General features: G+C 42.1%; 2 protein-coding genes across 2 annotated transcripts; both read right to left on the bottom strand.

Moving 5' to 3' along the window:
* Positions 1-122: 122 nt before the first annotated feature.
* Positions 123-12,046, bottom strand: ephx1 (epoxide hydrolase 1, microsomal (xenobiotic)). Its single transcript, XM_014144575.2, has 9 exons — positions 11,610-12,046; positions 8,899-9,089; positions 8,600-8,780; positions 8,205-8,423; positions 7,932-8,061; positions 5,939-6,153; positions 5,107-5,215; positions 4,850-4,972; positions 123-1,100 (listed from the first exon to the last, which is right to left on the bottom strand). The coding sequence occupies exons 2-9, from the start codon at positions 9,079-9,081 to the stop codon at positions 893-895; spliced, it is 1,368 nt and encodes a 455-aa protein (XP_014000050.1). The 5' UTR covers positions 9,082-9,089; positions 11,610-12,046; the 3' UTR covers positions 123-892.
* A 309-nt stretch (positions 12,047-12,355) lies between these two features.
* On the bottom strand, positions 12,356-14,195 carry srp9 (signal recognition particle 9). The gene is made up of 3 exons (XM_014144577.2): positions 13,973-14,195; positions 13,465-13,533; positions 12,356-12,903 (listed from the first exon to the last, which is right to left on the bottom strand). The coding sequence occupies exons 1-3, from the start codon at positions 14,042-14,044 to the stop codon at positions 12,790-12,792; spliced, it is 255 nt and encodes an 84-aa protein (XP_014000052.1). The 5' UTR covers positions 14,045-14,195; the 3' UTR covers positions 12,356-12,789.
* Between the last annotated feature and the right edge of the window lie 1,487 nt (positions 14,196-15,682).

Below are 15,682 nucleotides of genomic sequence, written 5' to 3' on the forward strand. Positions count from 1 at the left end.
TGGACAACTAGGAGGATGGTACTGCACCTGGTACCATCATCATACTATTTTTGTCATAAAACCTGGAATATCCCATATATTGTAGGTGTGCCCAAGACATTAGCAGAAAAACAGTACACTAATTTAATTTAAATGTTTATTAATATGTATAGATCAGGATATTAGTGTCTGAAATACAAAGTGCTATTCATGTAATGCTATAACATTGTAAATAAATTTGAGTAAATAAGAACAGGTATTCAAAGTAAAATACATATCACCTGATATTTTATGCATCATTTGATAACCACTCGGGCCTAGACTATGCCAGTAATCTGAACGAAGAACTGCCTGTGCTCTCTTAAATTCAAGAAGAACCTAAACAAAATTATCTTCTATTCACTCATCCATTGATCCATTCATAATTTCCTAACTAGAGAGTACATTTTCTACACCACCTCATTGGCAGTAGGCATTGAGAGGCTTTACCAGGGTTGGGGTCAATTCTATTTCAATTCAGGAAGTACACTGAAATTCAAACTCAAATTCCAATTTTCTTCAATGCTTTTCAATGAGTGAAATATGGAATTTGATTTACTTTCTGAATTGACTGGAATTGAAATGGAATTGACCCCAACCCTGGGCTTTACTGTATTATATTAGCCTGGTCACAGACCAGACTGCACTGTTTGTGGTTGTCATGCCAAAACAGCACAAACTGATCTGGGACCTGGCTAGTATTATATGCTCATGGGTGTAAAACAGCCAGCTATGGCAGAGGTCTCTCTCTCTCTATGGGTTTATCAGTAAGTAACTTCTGGCACATTTCAGTGCTATCACAATACCAGTGCTAGCTGATCTAGCAACTGGTGCTGTTTGGTAAACAAGGAAGGCTGATGTGCGGACTAGAGGATCACTTCTTCCTCTTCTCCTGCATCTTGGTGAAGTTCTGGATGTCCTGGGCCATGAGTTCTGGCTCCTCCATGGCGGCGAAGTGTCCTCCTCGGGCCATGGGCGTGAAGGTCTTGAGCTTGCGGTACTTCTGCTGCACCCACAGCTTGGGGGTGTGCATCAGCTCGTTGGGGAAGCAGGCAAAACCGGTGGGCACGTGCACTGGCATCCTGGGTAAAGAGGAAGCGAAAAAGTGTATTAGTTTACTGAAACATAAAATTGGTTTGAGTCCTTTCTACTTTAACAGCATGACTTATCAGGACAAAGTTTTTTATGTTCTGAATGTGGAGTGCCTCATGCTAGCTACATTTGCATTTACATTTACGTCATTTAGCAGACGCTTTTATCCAGAGCGACTCCAGAGCGATCCAGAGTGCTCTTATCCAGAGCGACAAATTGGTGCATTCACCTTATGATATCCAGTGGATCAACCACTTTACAATAGTACATCTATATCTTTTTTGGGGGGGGGGTAGAAGGATTACTTTATCCTATCCCAGGTATTCCTTAAAGAGGTGGGGTTTCAGGTGTCTCCAGAAGGTGGTGATTGACTCCGCTGTCCTGGCGTCGTGAGGGAGCTTGTTCCACCATTGGGGTGCCAGAGCAGCGAACAGTTTTGACTGGGCTGAGCGGGAACTGTGCTTCCGCAGAGGTAGGGAGGCGAGCAGGCCAGAGGTGGATGAACACAGTGTCCTTCTTTGGGTGTAGGGACTGATCAGAGCCTGAAGGTACGGAGGTGCCGTTCCCCTCACAGCTCCATAGGCAAGCACCATGGTCTTGTAGCAGATGCGAGCTTCAACTGGAAGCCAGTGGAGTGTGCGGAGGAGCGGGGTGACGTGCGAGAACTTGGGAAGGTTGAACACCAGACGGGCTGCGACGTTCTGGATGAGTTGTAAGGGTTTAATGGCACAGGCAGGGAGCCCCGCCAGCAGCGAGTTGCAGTAATCCAGACGGGAGATGACAAGTGCCTGGATTAGGACCTGCGCCGCTTCCTGTGTAAGGCAGGGTCATACTCTGCGAATGTTGTAGAGCATGAACCTACAGGATCGGGTCACCGCCTTGATGTTAGCTGAGAACGACAGGGTGTTGTCCAGGGTCACGCCAAGGCTCTTAGCGCACTGGGAGGAGGACACAATGGAGTTGTCAACCGTGATGGCGAGATCATGGAACGGGCAGTCCTTCCCCGGGATGAAGAGCAGCTCCGTCTTGCCGAGGTTCAGCTTGAGGTGATGATCCGTCATCCACACTGATATGTCTGCCAGACATGCAGAGATGCGATTCGCCACCTGGTTATCAGAAGGGGGATAGGAGAAGATGAATTGTGTGTCGTCTGCGTAGCAATGATAGGAGACACCATGTGAGGATATGATGGAGCCAAGTGACTTGGTGTATAGCGAGAATAGGAGAGGGCCTAGAACTGAGCCCTGGGGGACACCAGTGGTGAGAGCACGTGACACAGAGAAGAGCGGTCTCAGTTGAATGGCCAGTCTTGAAACCTGACTGATTTGGATCAAGAAGGTCATTCTGAGAGAGATAGCAAGAGAACTGGCCAAGGACGGCACCCTCAAGAGTTTTGGAGAGAAAAGAAAGAAGGGATACTGGTCTGTAGTTGTTGACATCGGAGGGATCGAGTGTAGGTTTTTTGAGAAGGGGTGCAACTCTCGCTCTCTTGAAGACGGAAGGGACGTAGCCAGCGGTCAAGGATGAGTTGATGAGCGAGGTGAGAAGGTCTCCGGAAATGGTCTGGAAAAGAGAGGAGGGGATAGGGTCAAGCGGGCAGGTTGTTGGGCGGCCGTCCGTCACAAGTCGCAAGATTTCATCTGGAGAGAGAGGAGAGAAAGAGGTCAAAGCATAGGGTAGGGCAACGTGAGCAGGACCAGCAGTGTCGTTTGACTTAACAAACGAGGATCGAATGTCGTCAACCTTCTTTTCAAAATGGTTGACAAAGTCATCCGCAGAGAGGGAGGAGGGGGTGGAGTTGGAGGAGGAATAAGGAAGGATGAGAACGTGTCAAAGAGCTTCCTAGGGTTAGAGGCAGATGCTTGGAATTTAGAGTGATAGAAAGTGACTTTAGCAGCAGAAACAGAGGAAGAAAATGTAGAGAGGAGGGAGTGAAAAGATGCCAGGTCCGCAGGGAGGCTAGTTTTCCTCCATTTCCGCTCGGCTGCCCGGAGCCCTGTTCTGTGAGCTCGCAATGAGTCGTCAAGCCACGGAGCAGGAGGGGAAGACCGAGCCGGCCGGGAGGATAGGGGACATAGAGAGTCAAAGGATGCAGAAAGGGAGGAGAGGAGGGTTGAGGAAGCAGAATCAGGAGATTGGTTGGAGAAGGATTGAGCAGAGGGAAGAGATGATAGGATGGAAGAGGAGAGAGTAGCAGGAGAGAGAGAGCGAAGGTTGCGACGGCGCAATACCATCTGAGTAGGGGCAGAGTGAGTAGTGTTGGAGGAGAGCGAGATGGAAAAGGATACAAGGTAGTGGTCGGAGACTTGGAGGGGAGTTGCAGTGAGATTAGTAGAAGAACAGCATCTAGTAAAGATGAGGTCAAGCGTATTGCCTGCCTTGTGAGTAGGGGGGGACGGTGAGAGGGTTAGGTCAAAAGAGGAGAGGAGTGGAAAGAAGGAGGCAGAGAGAAATGAGTCAAAGGTAGACGTAGGGAGGTTAAAGTCACCCAGAACTGTGAGGGGTGAGCCATCCTCAGGAAAGGAACTTATCAAGGCGTCAAGCTCATTGATGAACTCTCCAAGGGAACCTGGAGGGCAATAAATGATAAGGATGTTAAGGTTGAATGGGCTAGTGACTGTGACAGCATGGAATTCAAATGAGGAGATAGACAGATGGGTCTGGGGAGAAAGAGAGAATGTCCACTTGGGAGAGATGAGGATTCCAGTGTCACCACCCCGCTGACCAGATGCTCTCGGGGTATGCGAGAACACGTGGTCAGACGAGGAGAGAGCAGTAGGAGTAGCAGTGTTTTCTGTGGTAATCCATGTTTCCGTCAGCGCCAAGAAGTCGAGGGACTGGAGGGTAGCATAGGCTGAGATGAACTCTGCCTTGTTGGCCGCAGTCCGGCAGTTCCAGAGGCTGCCGGAGACCTGGAACTCCACGTGGGTCGTGAGCGCTGGGACCACCAGGTTAGAGTGGCGGCGGCCACGCGGTGTGATGCGTTTGTGTGGCCTGTGCAGAGAGGAGAGAACAGGGATAGGCAGACACATGGTTGACAGGCTACAGGAGAGGCTACGCTAATGCAAAGGAGATTGGAATGAACACTCAATGACACTCAAATATAACTTTCCAACTTCCACTTTAGAAATTATAATTGATTTAAACTACAGTGGTTCAATGTTACCAGGAATAGGCTCAAACTTAGTTTATTCATTATGCATTGACTGTTGTCTTCAAGCGGTAATGCTTGTCAGCTGTAGCAGTTGTATGGGCCAAGTAGTCAGCAACTAGGGCCTTGTCTGGGTCATTGAAGCTGGCTTTGGTATTTGTCTCAAAAACTTGTCTTGCTACCTGGCTCGTGATGTTGGACAGGTTGTATCCAGGTGTTTGTTTGTCTTCTGGCTTGTTTATAACAAAATTACCAGTTTATTCACGATTCTTGATCAGAAGTTGGAGTGCATCCTTTTGTGTAACAATACAGCTGAGTAATTTGTAGTCAATGATTCTGCCTTTCCAAAGATGCTCTATCATCGAATCGCGGGAAATACAAACTTCCTCAGCAATCTTTTGTTTTGATTCTTTCTTCATGCACACTCTGGTGAGATGCAAAGAGATGTTATCCTGGTTTTTCATGCAAAATCTGCACACTGTATGTATGTGATGTAATAGCTAGACTATTACATCACATACATACAGTAGATATTACAGCACATGCAGTAGATGTTACATAGCTATTCCATAGCAACAGTCCTCTCACTTTGAGTGTGGCTGGTCAAGACCCTTGCTGAAGTTCTCCTTGTAGAAGCGCATGGAGGAGATGATGCAGCCAGATGTCCAGTAGATCATCACGTTGGTCAGCAGGTCATCCAGACTGAACTTCCTGCAAGGCAAGAGAGGTGCTAAAAAACAGAAGCCATAAACATGGCCATGGTAATTTGACAAAGAAGCCTTTGGATACTAATTAACTATGCTATTTTACACCAAAGGCTGTGGTTCAAGTCTAAGATGTTCTACCTCGTAAGTCCTCCATCATCCAGGTTCCTGAAGTCATGGTCAGTCCAGGTGGAAAACTTCTCCAAGATATAAGCAGCAAGACCCACTGGAGAATCATTCAACCCTCGACCTGCAGGAAGAGAGCAGACGCATATAGAGCAGATATATGTTACAACACAGTTTCTTATTCCTGGTCCTGGTCTATACAGAAGCAGCAATTAAAGCTGTGTGTAGCCCAGAACGCTTCCCCTTCAAAATTGGTTCCCTCTCTTACCCAGTGGTGTAAAGTACTTAAGTAAAAATACTAGAAAGTACTACTTAAGTCGTTTTTGGGGTACCTTTACTATTTATATTTTTGACAACTTTTACTCCTCTACATTCCTAAAGAAAATAATGTACTTTCTACTCCATACATTTTCCCTGACACCCAAAAGAACCCGTTACATTTTGAATGATTAGCAGGACAGGAAAATGGTGTAATTCACACACTTAAAGAGAAAATTCCTAGTTATCCCTACTGCATCTGATCTGAAGGACTCACTAAACACAAATGCTTTGTTGTAGTGTGCCCCTGGCTATCAGTACATTTAAAAAACAAAAAAGTTGTGCCATTTGGTTTGCTTAATATAAGGAATTTGAAATGATTTATACTTTTACTTTTGATACTGAAGTACATTTTAGCAATTACATTTACGTTTGATACTTAAGTATATTTAAAACCAAATACTTTTTGACTTTTACTCAAGTAGTATTTTACTGGGTGACTCATTTTTACTTCAGTCATTTTCTATTAAGATATCTTGACTTTTACTCAAGTATGAAAATGGGGTACTTTTTCCACCACTGCTCTTACCCACAGTGTCAGGCTTGGTGGCCTGGATGTGCATGTATCCTGACTCCTTGACAGACTCCACCACTAGGTTCTGCACAACGGGGTAGATGCGCTGGATGTCGTGCTCATTGAAGCCAAACATCTTGGGGAAATGGCGGCCCAGCATTATAGACAGAACCATGGGCAGGCCCGGCTTGGAGGGGGGAGCAAAGTTGAGATGCAAGCCTTTGATTATTCTAGGGTGACAAAACCAGAGAGCCGAGATGTAGTACAACACAGAATCTGAGTCAAACTGTGAGACTTTCTGACTTCATATCATTCACAGATGACGTCTGAATTAATAACAGTAGCTAATACAGTGCCTTCAGAAAGTATTCACACCCCAGGACTTTTTCCACATTTTGTTGTGTTACAAAGTGGGATAAAAATTGATTTAATTGTCATTTTTGGTCAACGATCTAAAAATACTGGTCAAAGTGTCAAAGTGTCAAAGTGGTCAAAGTGTCAAACATTTATTAAAAAATTATGAAAAATAAAACGCCCATATATCTTGATTAGATAAGTATTCACACCCCTGAGACAAAACATGTTAGAAACACCATTGGCAGCAATTACACCTGTGAGTCTTTTTGGGTAAGTCTCTAAAAGCTTTGCACGCCTGGATTGTACAATATTTGCCCATTATTCTTAAAAGAAATGATAAACCTCTGTCATGTTGTTTCTTGATAATTACTAGAAAGCCATTTTCAAGTCTTGCCATAGATTTTCAAGCAGATGTAAGTCAAAACTGTAACTAGGCCACTCAGGAACATTCAATGTCGTCATGGTAAGGAACTCTAATGTAGTTATTGTCCTGCTGAAAGGTGAATCGTCTCCCAGTGTCTGTTGGAAAGCAGACTGAGCCAGGTTTTCCTCTAGGATTTTGCTGGTGCATAACCATATTCCATTTCTTTTTATCCTAAAAAACTCCCTAGTCCCTGCCGATGACAAGCATACCCACCCATAACATGATGCTGCCACCACTATGCTTGAAAATATGAAGAGTGGTACTCAGTGATGTGTTGTGTTGGATTTGCCCCAAACGTAACACCTTGTATTCAGGACAAAAACTTTATTTCTTTGCCACATTTTTTGCAGTATTACTTAAGTTCCTTGTTGCAAACAGGATGCATGTTTTGGAATATTGTATTCTGTACCGGCTTCCTTCTTTTCACTCTGTCATTTAGGTTAGTATTGCGGAGTAACTACAATGCTATTTATCCATCCTCAGTTCTCATATCACAACCATTAAACTCTGTAACTGTTTTAAAATCACCGTTGGCCTCATGTTGAAATCCCTGAGCAGTTTTCAGCCTCCCCAGCAACTGAGTTTGGAAGGACGCCTGTATCTTTGTAGTGATCCAAACCCTAATTAATAACTTCACCATGCTCAAAGGGATATGCAGTGTCTATCTTCACCCATCTACCAATAGGTGCCCTTCTTTGCGAGTCACTGAAAAACCTCCCTGATTTTGTGCTTGAATTTGTGTTTGAAATTCACTACTTAATTGAGGGACCTTACAGATAGTTATATGTGTGTGGTACAGAGATGGGTTAGTCATTAAAAATCATGTTAACCACTATTATTGAACACTGAATGAGTCCATGAAACTTAATATGTTATTTGTTAAGCACATTTTTACTCCTGAAATTATTTTCCATAACAAAGAGGTTGAATACTTACCGACAAGACATTTCAGCTTTTTATTTTTCTACAAACAAAATTCCACTTTGACATTATGGGGTATTGTGTGTAGACACAATCTCAATTTAATCCATTTTTAAATTCAGACTGTAACACAATGAAATGTGGAAAAAGTGAAATGGTGAGAATACTTTCTGAAGGCACTGTAACTCATAAAACATGCCCACACATTCTAAATACCCTAAATGAGGGATCAAACATAATATTGGCTATGTCTCCCATGGCCTAGGCTAAGATCTGGCCATATCTTTGTGTGTTTGTCTGTCTTACTTGGGCTCCAGCTGGGCCATGTTGGTGGTGATGATCCATCCCCAGTCTCCTCCGTGAGCATAGAACTGTTGGAAACCCAGTCTTTTCATCAGCTTGTGGAACACACGGGCCGCACAAACCGAGTCAAAACCTGAAACATAAAAATAATCATTCAGTAGGGAAAACGAATACTAAGTCACCTGATATAAAGTTCATCTTGCAGACACTCTTTTTTAGATTCAATGGGCAAGGCATTTGTGACCTTTGACCCCAGCCAGGCTTCTAACCACTTACCTTTCTTATGTGGAGCCTCAGAGAAGCAGTACCCAGGGATGGAGGGACAGACCACCTCAAACACGATGTCGTCTGGGTTGGAGGGTTCAGTCAAGAGGGGTATCATCCTGTAGAACTCGTAGAAAGAGCCTGGCCAGCCGTGCACCATGAGCAAAGGCACAGCAGTCACGCCCTCAGGGAGGTTCTTGGGCCGCACATGGACGTAGTGGACGTCAATGCCTGGTACATGGGTCAGAGGATGCTTGAATGAACCATAAGTAATTTCCTGGACTCATATTATTATTATTTTTTATGCAAAGTTTGACGTTGACTTAAAGTTACGTAGTATTTACTGGCAGCCAATAGATCTGCTTGCTCAGTTTCATCTTGTTCTAAATGACAACACACCATCTCACCTTCAATGTTGGTTTTGTAATGTGGGTATTTGTTCAGTTTCTCCACCTGTCTCCTCCAGTCAAAATCATGTCTCCAGTAGGAGACCACATTCTGCAGATACTGGGAGTTGAAGCCGTAGGTGAACTGGCTGTCCTCTAGAGAAGGGAAGGATCGGGTCTGGTCTATTCTCCTGTACAGGTCCTGGGGGGAGCAATATGAGGTTCAACTAATCAACAATTAAACACTGTTGCGTAAGCCTTAAATCTCTAAGAGCAAGTTCGGCTCTCCTCTAGGCCCATAATCCCTCTCCGCATCTCACCTCCAATTCCTCCTTATCCGTCCGGACTGTGTACGGGCGAATGCTGACATCTTCTTCCCTGTCTGGGGGAGTCCCCTCCCCCCACCAGCCATCCTCACTCTTCAGCTGATGCCTCTTACTCTTCTGCACCAGAAAGTAGATCACTCCTCCCACCACCAGGGCTAACAGAACCTCTGTAAACATGGTGCTTTCTGGGTGAACAGGAGAAACAAATCAGGGATAGCAGACATGTTACAATTAATGCCCTTTAAAATGGTCCTTATACAGTCCCAGTCAAAAGTTTGGACACGCCTACACATTCCAGGGTTTTTCTATATTTTTACTATTTTCTACATTGTAAAATAATATTGAAGACATCAAAACTATGAAATAATACATATGGAATCATGTAGTAATCAAAAAAGGGTTTAATGAAACAGGTGTGCCTTGTTCAAAGTTAATTTGTGGAATTTATTTCCTTCTTAAATTCCTTCTTAATGTTTGAGCCAATCAGTTGTGTTGTGATGAGGTAGGGGTGGTATACAGAAGATAGCCCTACGTGGTAAAAGACCAAGTCCATATTATGGCAAGAACAGCTCAAGTAAGCAAAGAGAAACGACAGTCCATTATTCATTTAAGACATGAAGGTCAGTCAATCCGAAAAATGTTAAGAACTTTGAAAGTTTCTTCAAGTGCAGCCGCAAAAACCATCAAGCACTATGATGAAACTGGCTCTCATGAGGTCCACCACAGGAAAGGAAGACCCAGAGCTACCTCTGTTGCAGAGGATAAGTTCATTAGAGTTTCCAGCCTCAGAATTTGCAGCCCAAATAAATGCTTCACAGAGTTCAAGTAACACATCATCAACTGTTCCAAGGAGACTGCGTGAATCAGGCCTTCATGGTCGAATTGCTGCAATGAAACCATGACTAAAGGACACCAATAAGAAGAAGAAGAGACTTGCTTGGGCCAAGAAACACGAGCAATGGACATTAGACCAGTCGAAATCTGAGATTTTTGGTTCCAACCATTGTGTCTTTGTGAGACGCAGAATAGGTGAACGGATTATCTCCGCATGTGTGGTTCCCACCATGAAGCATGGAGGAGGACCTGTGATGGTGTGGGTGTGCATTGCTGGTGACACTGTTAGTGATTTATTTAGAATTCAAGGCACACTTAACCAGCATGGCTACCACAGCATTCTGCAGCGATGTGCATCCCATCTGGTTTGTGCTTAGTGGGACTATCATTTGTTTTCAACAGGACAAAGACCCAACACACCTCCAGGCTGTGTAAGGGCTATTTGACCAAGAAGGAGTGTGATGGAGTGCTGCATCAGATGACCTGGCCTCCACAATCACCCGACCTTAACCCAATTAAGATGGTTTGGGATGAGTTGGACCAAAGAGTGAAGGAAAAGCAGCTAACAAGTGCTCAGCATATTTGGGAATTCCTTCAAGACTGTTGGAAAAGCATTCTAGGTGAAGCTGGTTAAGAGAATGCCAAGAGTGTGCAAAGCTGACATCAAGGCAAAAGGTGGCTATTTGAAGAATCTAAAATCTAAAATAGATTTTGATTCATTAAACACTTTTTTGGTTACTACATGATTCCATATGTGTTATTTCATAGTTTTGATGTCTTCACAATTATTCTACAATGTAGAAAATAGTCAAACTAAAGAAAAACCCTTGAATGAGTAGGTGTGTCCAAACTTTTGACTGGTACTGTATGTAAATGCTTAGTAGTGAGTGAATTAATAGTTTTTGTTTGTAGGATACATGTGTTGCATGTGGTTTACAGTAGAAAAATAATCAGCAATACCTGAAATGTATGGTTACAAGCACTACAGATTTACACAGACACACATAAGTCTACTTGACTGGTTTGCAGAAAATGTGAAAAATAGAACAAAGTAGCACTGTTGTTGCACAGAATTCCTTTCTGAAAGGATTAGGTAAAGAATGGAGTGGACAAGGCCCCATAGTCACAATTCATGGTGGCCAAAATGCATGACAAAGCATTTCTCTGGCCGGCCTCTGATACCACAACAACTTTCATCATGAATTTAGAAACATATCAATCCGATTTCTTTGTGAGTATCTCTCTTTATTGATATACTTACAACTGACATAACTTGTTTTTCATCTGACAGAAAATTATCTATATTTATCCATACAGCAATTCTGAAAATAAACGTTTCCCTTTGAATCTTGTGATTACAAACTATAAAATGAAAGTACTGAGCCCTGGAATTTCCCTCCATGAGGACAAAACAAGCTTTTTTTTCTGGAACAAGCAGATGGCAACCCGCAAAAACAGGCCTGGCATGACATATCACATCAGTCCTGACATTTCATTTGATGTTTCTATATTTCAGATAACAGTTATATAAACCTACAATGGAGAGGCTACAAAGTTTTAACCTACTTGAAATATAGATCGATGCTGCTTTTCCAAAATTGTTATCAAAACACCCAAAAATGTACAATTATTATTTAATGAAAAATATTCAAGCCTTCCAGTTCTATTGATAGACCTGACCGTTATCTCATCACAACAATCCAAAATTCACAGCTTTCAATTGCATCAACTTGCAACAATGTTTTATTATCCTACATTCCGTAGGTATGAGGAAATATTGATTAATACATTCTCGATAAGAAATATTGACCAACAATACTTTTGGAGCTATTATTTTGGATTGTATTACTTGCTAGAGGAGTTCATCTCACCTGCTGCTGGTTCGTTGTTCCACAAGATGCAATGACAATTCTGCCCTCTGCCAGTTGTGTCGAAATGGAGACCAGTGATTCATGGGAAACGTAGTTCTTGTCTACTGGTTAAAGACGTCCTCTAGTGATTTTTGAACTTTTCCTGTTGAAAAGTGATATCCCAAGTATAAATCCAGTAAAGTACATGCACTAAAGTTTTTTTATTTTTTGGGGCAAAATAGTGTTTATTTAGACACCTGCAAACTTTGAGTAGTGCATGCAAGGAGTTGGTTTGATAGAAAGTCTCGATGCCATCGGCCTCTCCCCTTGCTTGAGGAACAATAGAGGCGCAATAAAGAACATGAGTAAAGTCCCGTCCCCCACCCCGTGCCATGTCTGACTTACCTGGACCACCTATTGAGATGTTCCTTTTGTTAAGTAAATCAGGTGTTAAACAAGGTGAAAAGGAGACTGGAGGGCTACTTTAAGACGCAACTGTGCAAATATGATGAACAAACGCATAAGAGAATGAACAGATGCTTCTCCAAGCGTGGTACTGACCTGGTTTGAGGAGAAGTTATTTTCAAATCAATGGAGGGTGTCAGAAAAATCAGGCATTCTTGATTATTAATAGGGAACATTTGAAAACATTCAGCAACTGTGTGCTTAGTATGGCAGCTTGAACAAAAGCAATATGGGGAGATATTGAAATGGAACCACACAATGCTTTAAATCAAAATCTTTGAGTTATTGAGAGATGTTGGCTGTTACGGGGGTATATAAACATTTATTGAGTAACGCAATTATTTTTAAAGTTGACTAAATTACATTGGAGGCATGTTTCTTCTTTCACTAAAATAGCATGTGCGAATATCAAAAAGGTCATGCTTCATTCATGTTCACTTAAACATGTTCATGAACTTTTCCAGATGTGAAGAAAAAAAAACATACATAAATAGACATGCGTCTCTCCATCTGTTTTTAGTCCATCTTAAAACTGAAAATAAATAAAAGCTCTTTAAAAGAGCTTCAGCAAATCCCTCTTTAGAGCAGCGAAGGTTATGCTCTCCATTTTGATTTCCACCCTCTCTTCCCTCTCATGATCCAATGTCGTCATTCCAGCTCCGTTCTCTTCCGTTTGTGCTATTGACACCACAGTCTAGACTCAAAGAAGAGTTAATACAACTATGTGTAAGGGTGTTCAGTCCATTTCCACAGCACCACTTTCCTTGGACACCATAAGCCTCATCAGTTTGCCATGCAGTTTCTCTATCTTCTTCACGTCCTGGGCCTGGTCCGTCTTGTATTGTAAACACTGCAATGGAATATGAGAAGGATTTGTGGATTAGGTAGAGGGAAACAGAAGAATAGTTCACAACATGAGGCCAAAATTGGTTGTAAAAAAATAAATATCTACATGTCAACAAAGTCTTGCAAGCAACAGATTAGTGCAGCCATGTAGGATATGACAATAGTATCTTCTGACTGGGGGAGTTTTATTAAGAGCCTCGATGCTTGCTCTAAACATGTTTAAAAGGAAGACTGACGCCACAAACGTGTTGTCACTGAAAAATAATGTCAGCTGTAACTGTGTTAAAACCAGTTAAAAGTGTACAGTAAAGTGTGTATTTTGCATTTGTGAAATTATGTTGATGTGATATGAAAGTAGAGGGATTCATGTTTTTAGAACCGTACCACAATTGAGAATCGATTCCGGTTTAGGTGGGAGTACTTGGATGTTTTGGCTCCAGAGCATGTAAGGTCCCTGGACTATGAGTTACATCAGGCTCCCTTAGTCTATTATTGGGCTATGTAGGATTCAAACAGATGTGCAAAATCTGAGCAAAGGGAGCAGACTGTCTTCTCTTGAACTTACCACTGCATCATCGGTGACTTTGATGCAAAGGTTACCATCACAGTGTCTGTATTTGAGAACCACCCTGACCTGTATCAAAAGAGAGAAAAGAATGCACAAACATAACTGAAAACGCTTAGCCTATTTATTGAAATAGTCAACAGGCATAGCTGCATGCATGCATTACACCATGGTTGATATCTTCATGATGCTCACACATATTTCAAAAGTTGACTAGCATTAGTTAGGCAGTCGTTTTCCTAACAATTCACATTTGCCAGCATATTTAACGTTAACTACTGTTTGCTAACAGCTGGCTGCATTGCTTTTAAAAACGGCTAACAAACTAGCTAGCTATCCTGCACCTAGACTCCATCCCTCTAACAGTGATAGTTATTATTGGCTATCACATCTATTTGTGCTGTAAAATAACCATTTCTAAATACATTTTGCTCGCTAGCTAGCTAACGTTAGCTATCAAGATTTCAAGCTTGCTCTCAACAGAAAAATGTCGTAGTTAGCTAGCTACCTTCATTGGATCTGTCAAATATAGTTTTTCTGCTGCACGAGCAAACTCTTCCCATGTTTGATAATAAGGCATAATCCGTGTGAATAAGAACTAACATATAAGAGAAAAACTGGTTAAATTGGCCTGTGAGGTTTACAAGCTAACTTCTTAAAAACCACATCAGCGAACCACCAGACAGAAAAGACCGACGTATACAAACGTCTGTGATTGGACGAGTGCTGTGCTGACCAATAACAGAGCACAATACTGTGGAGTTCAAGGTATGTCGTAATTCTAGTAAAGATTCTACTTAGCTACGAGACATAATACTCCTCCAGAAAGAAACCCACAATCTTTGCGATTCAACCATGGCGGCCTTCACACATCAACCAGTAGGTGGCCGAAAGAAAGGGTTTACGGTATGTTTTTTCAAGAGCGCAAGAGAGCTTTCATTAGAAGAAAGTGAACGGAACAGAAATTAATATTAGGTTTCATTCTTCTTGACAAAATCCTTATTCTCAACAGAATAAAACATACAGCATAAGAAATTCGACTAAATATTTCAATATTTATTTCCACTTTTAATTAAATAATGGCCCGTTTGACAACAACAACAACAACAACAACAGCCTTCCCTGTGGCTCAGTTGGTAGAGCATGGTGTGTGCAACGCCAGGGTTGTGGGTTCGATTCCCACGGGGGCCAGTACAAAAAAATGCTGGATAAGAGCGTCTGCTAAATGACTAAAATGTAAACACACCAAAGATGTTTGACAAACAAGAGCAGTCCATAGACCTGTATGATTTTAAAAAATGATATAGAACCATATTAATTTTACAAACAACTTCCATTTCCACCTCTGAATTTAGTGAAGCAGACCTGGACATGAATGTACATTTAATTTGACGAACATGAGTTTTAGCTGGTTTTCATCCTCCTCTTTTTAGGGAACATTGAACAACTGGCATTATGCACTTTACATTTGATACATATTTGAAAGATTCACTCATATTCTATGTATCTGTATCATAATCACCACCCTTGTCACATAGGCTAGTAACATGCTAATATGTCACTAGTGGTCCGTTTTAGTGATGGTGACATCAGTGTGGCGTATTTGTTTCACACAGTGATTTATAGATTAGATTGATGGATGACAGTGAAAGGGCTGTCTCCCTGATTTAACCCATCCACAAGTCACAAGGTCAGGCCACCTGTGGCAGGACATCATGTAGAAATAGGCTCCTCTCTGACCTCTGTCACTGTAACAGCCACATAGGCCTATAATACACCCTTAAAGGCACTGGAATTCTGGGTGTATAGTAGGAGGATTGGATTTGGAGTAATTTTTTTCTCTAGAGTCTAAATTTGGCCACACCCCAGACAAATAACACCCTTTATTTGTTTTATATAATAATTTGTTTATTTATGATTTAACTACATTAATTGTTGCTGCACAGACCAGGTGAAAATGAACTTGAATAGCCCACTGAATCTCAAGGCCAGTATCATAGGTCAATATCATCTTTCATCTCAGTCTCTGAGATGCTCTGACTCTCCTCCCTGTTCCAGGAAGGGCAAAAAAGAGCTTAATTGTCACGGCTGTCTGAATGATCGGACCAAAATGCAGCGTGTTCATAGTTCCACATATTTATTTATTCCGTGAAACTAAATGCTTTACACTAAATACTTGAAACCCAAAAAACAACAAACCATGACGCAGAGAGGAAAA

Source organism: Salmo salar, chromosome ssa15 (assembly GCF_905237065.1).
Source record: "Salmo salar chromosome ssa15, Ssal_v3.1, whole genome shotgun sequence".
NCBI classification, from domain to species: Eukaryota; Metazoa; Chordata; class Actinopteri; order Salmoniformes; family Salmonidae; genus Salmo; species Salmo salar.

What these genes read in the sequence shown, in the direction of transcription:
- ephx1 (XM_014144575.2), bottom strand. Translation starts at nt 9,081, where the DNA reads ATGTTTACAGAGGTTCTGTTAGCCCTGGTGGTGGGAGGAGTGATCTAC. An exon ending in CACCAAGCCTGACACTGTGG is followed by an intron (nt 5,216 to 5,938) that starts GTAAGAGCAGTG and finishes CTCTTCCTGCAG; the next exon opens with GTCGAGGGTTGAATGATTCT. An exon ending in GATGATGGAGGACTTACGAG is followed by an intron (nt 4,973 to 5,106) that starts GTAGAACATCTT and finishes CTTGCCTTGCAG; the next exon opens with GAAGTTCAGTCTGGATGACC.
- srp9 (XM_014144577.2), bottom strand. Translation starts at nt 14,044, where the DNA reads ATGCCTTATTATCAAACATGGGAAGAGTTTGCTCGTGCAGCAGAAAAA. An exon ending in ATTTGACAGATCCAATGAAG is followed by an intron (nt 13,534 to 13,972) that starts GTAGCTAGCTAA and finishes CTTTTGATACAG; the next exon opens with GTCAGGGTGGTTCTCAAATA. An exon ending in AAGTCACCGATGATGCAGTG is followed by an intron (nt 12,904 to 13,464) that starts GTAAGTTCAAGA and finishes ATTCCATTGCAG; the next exon opens with TGTTTACAATACAAGACGGA.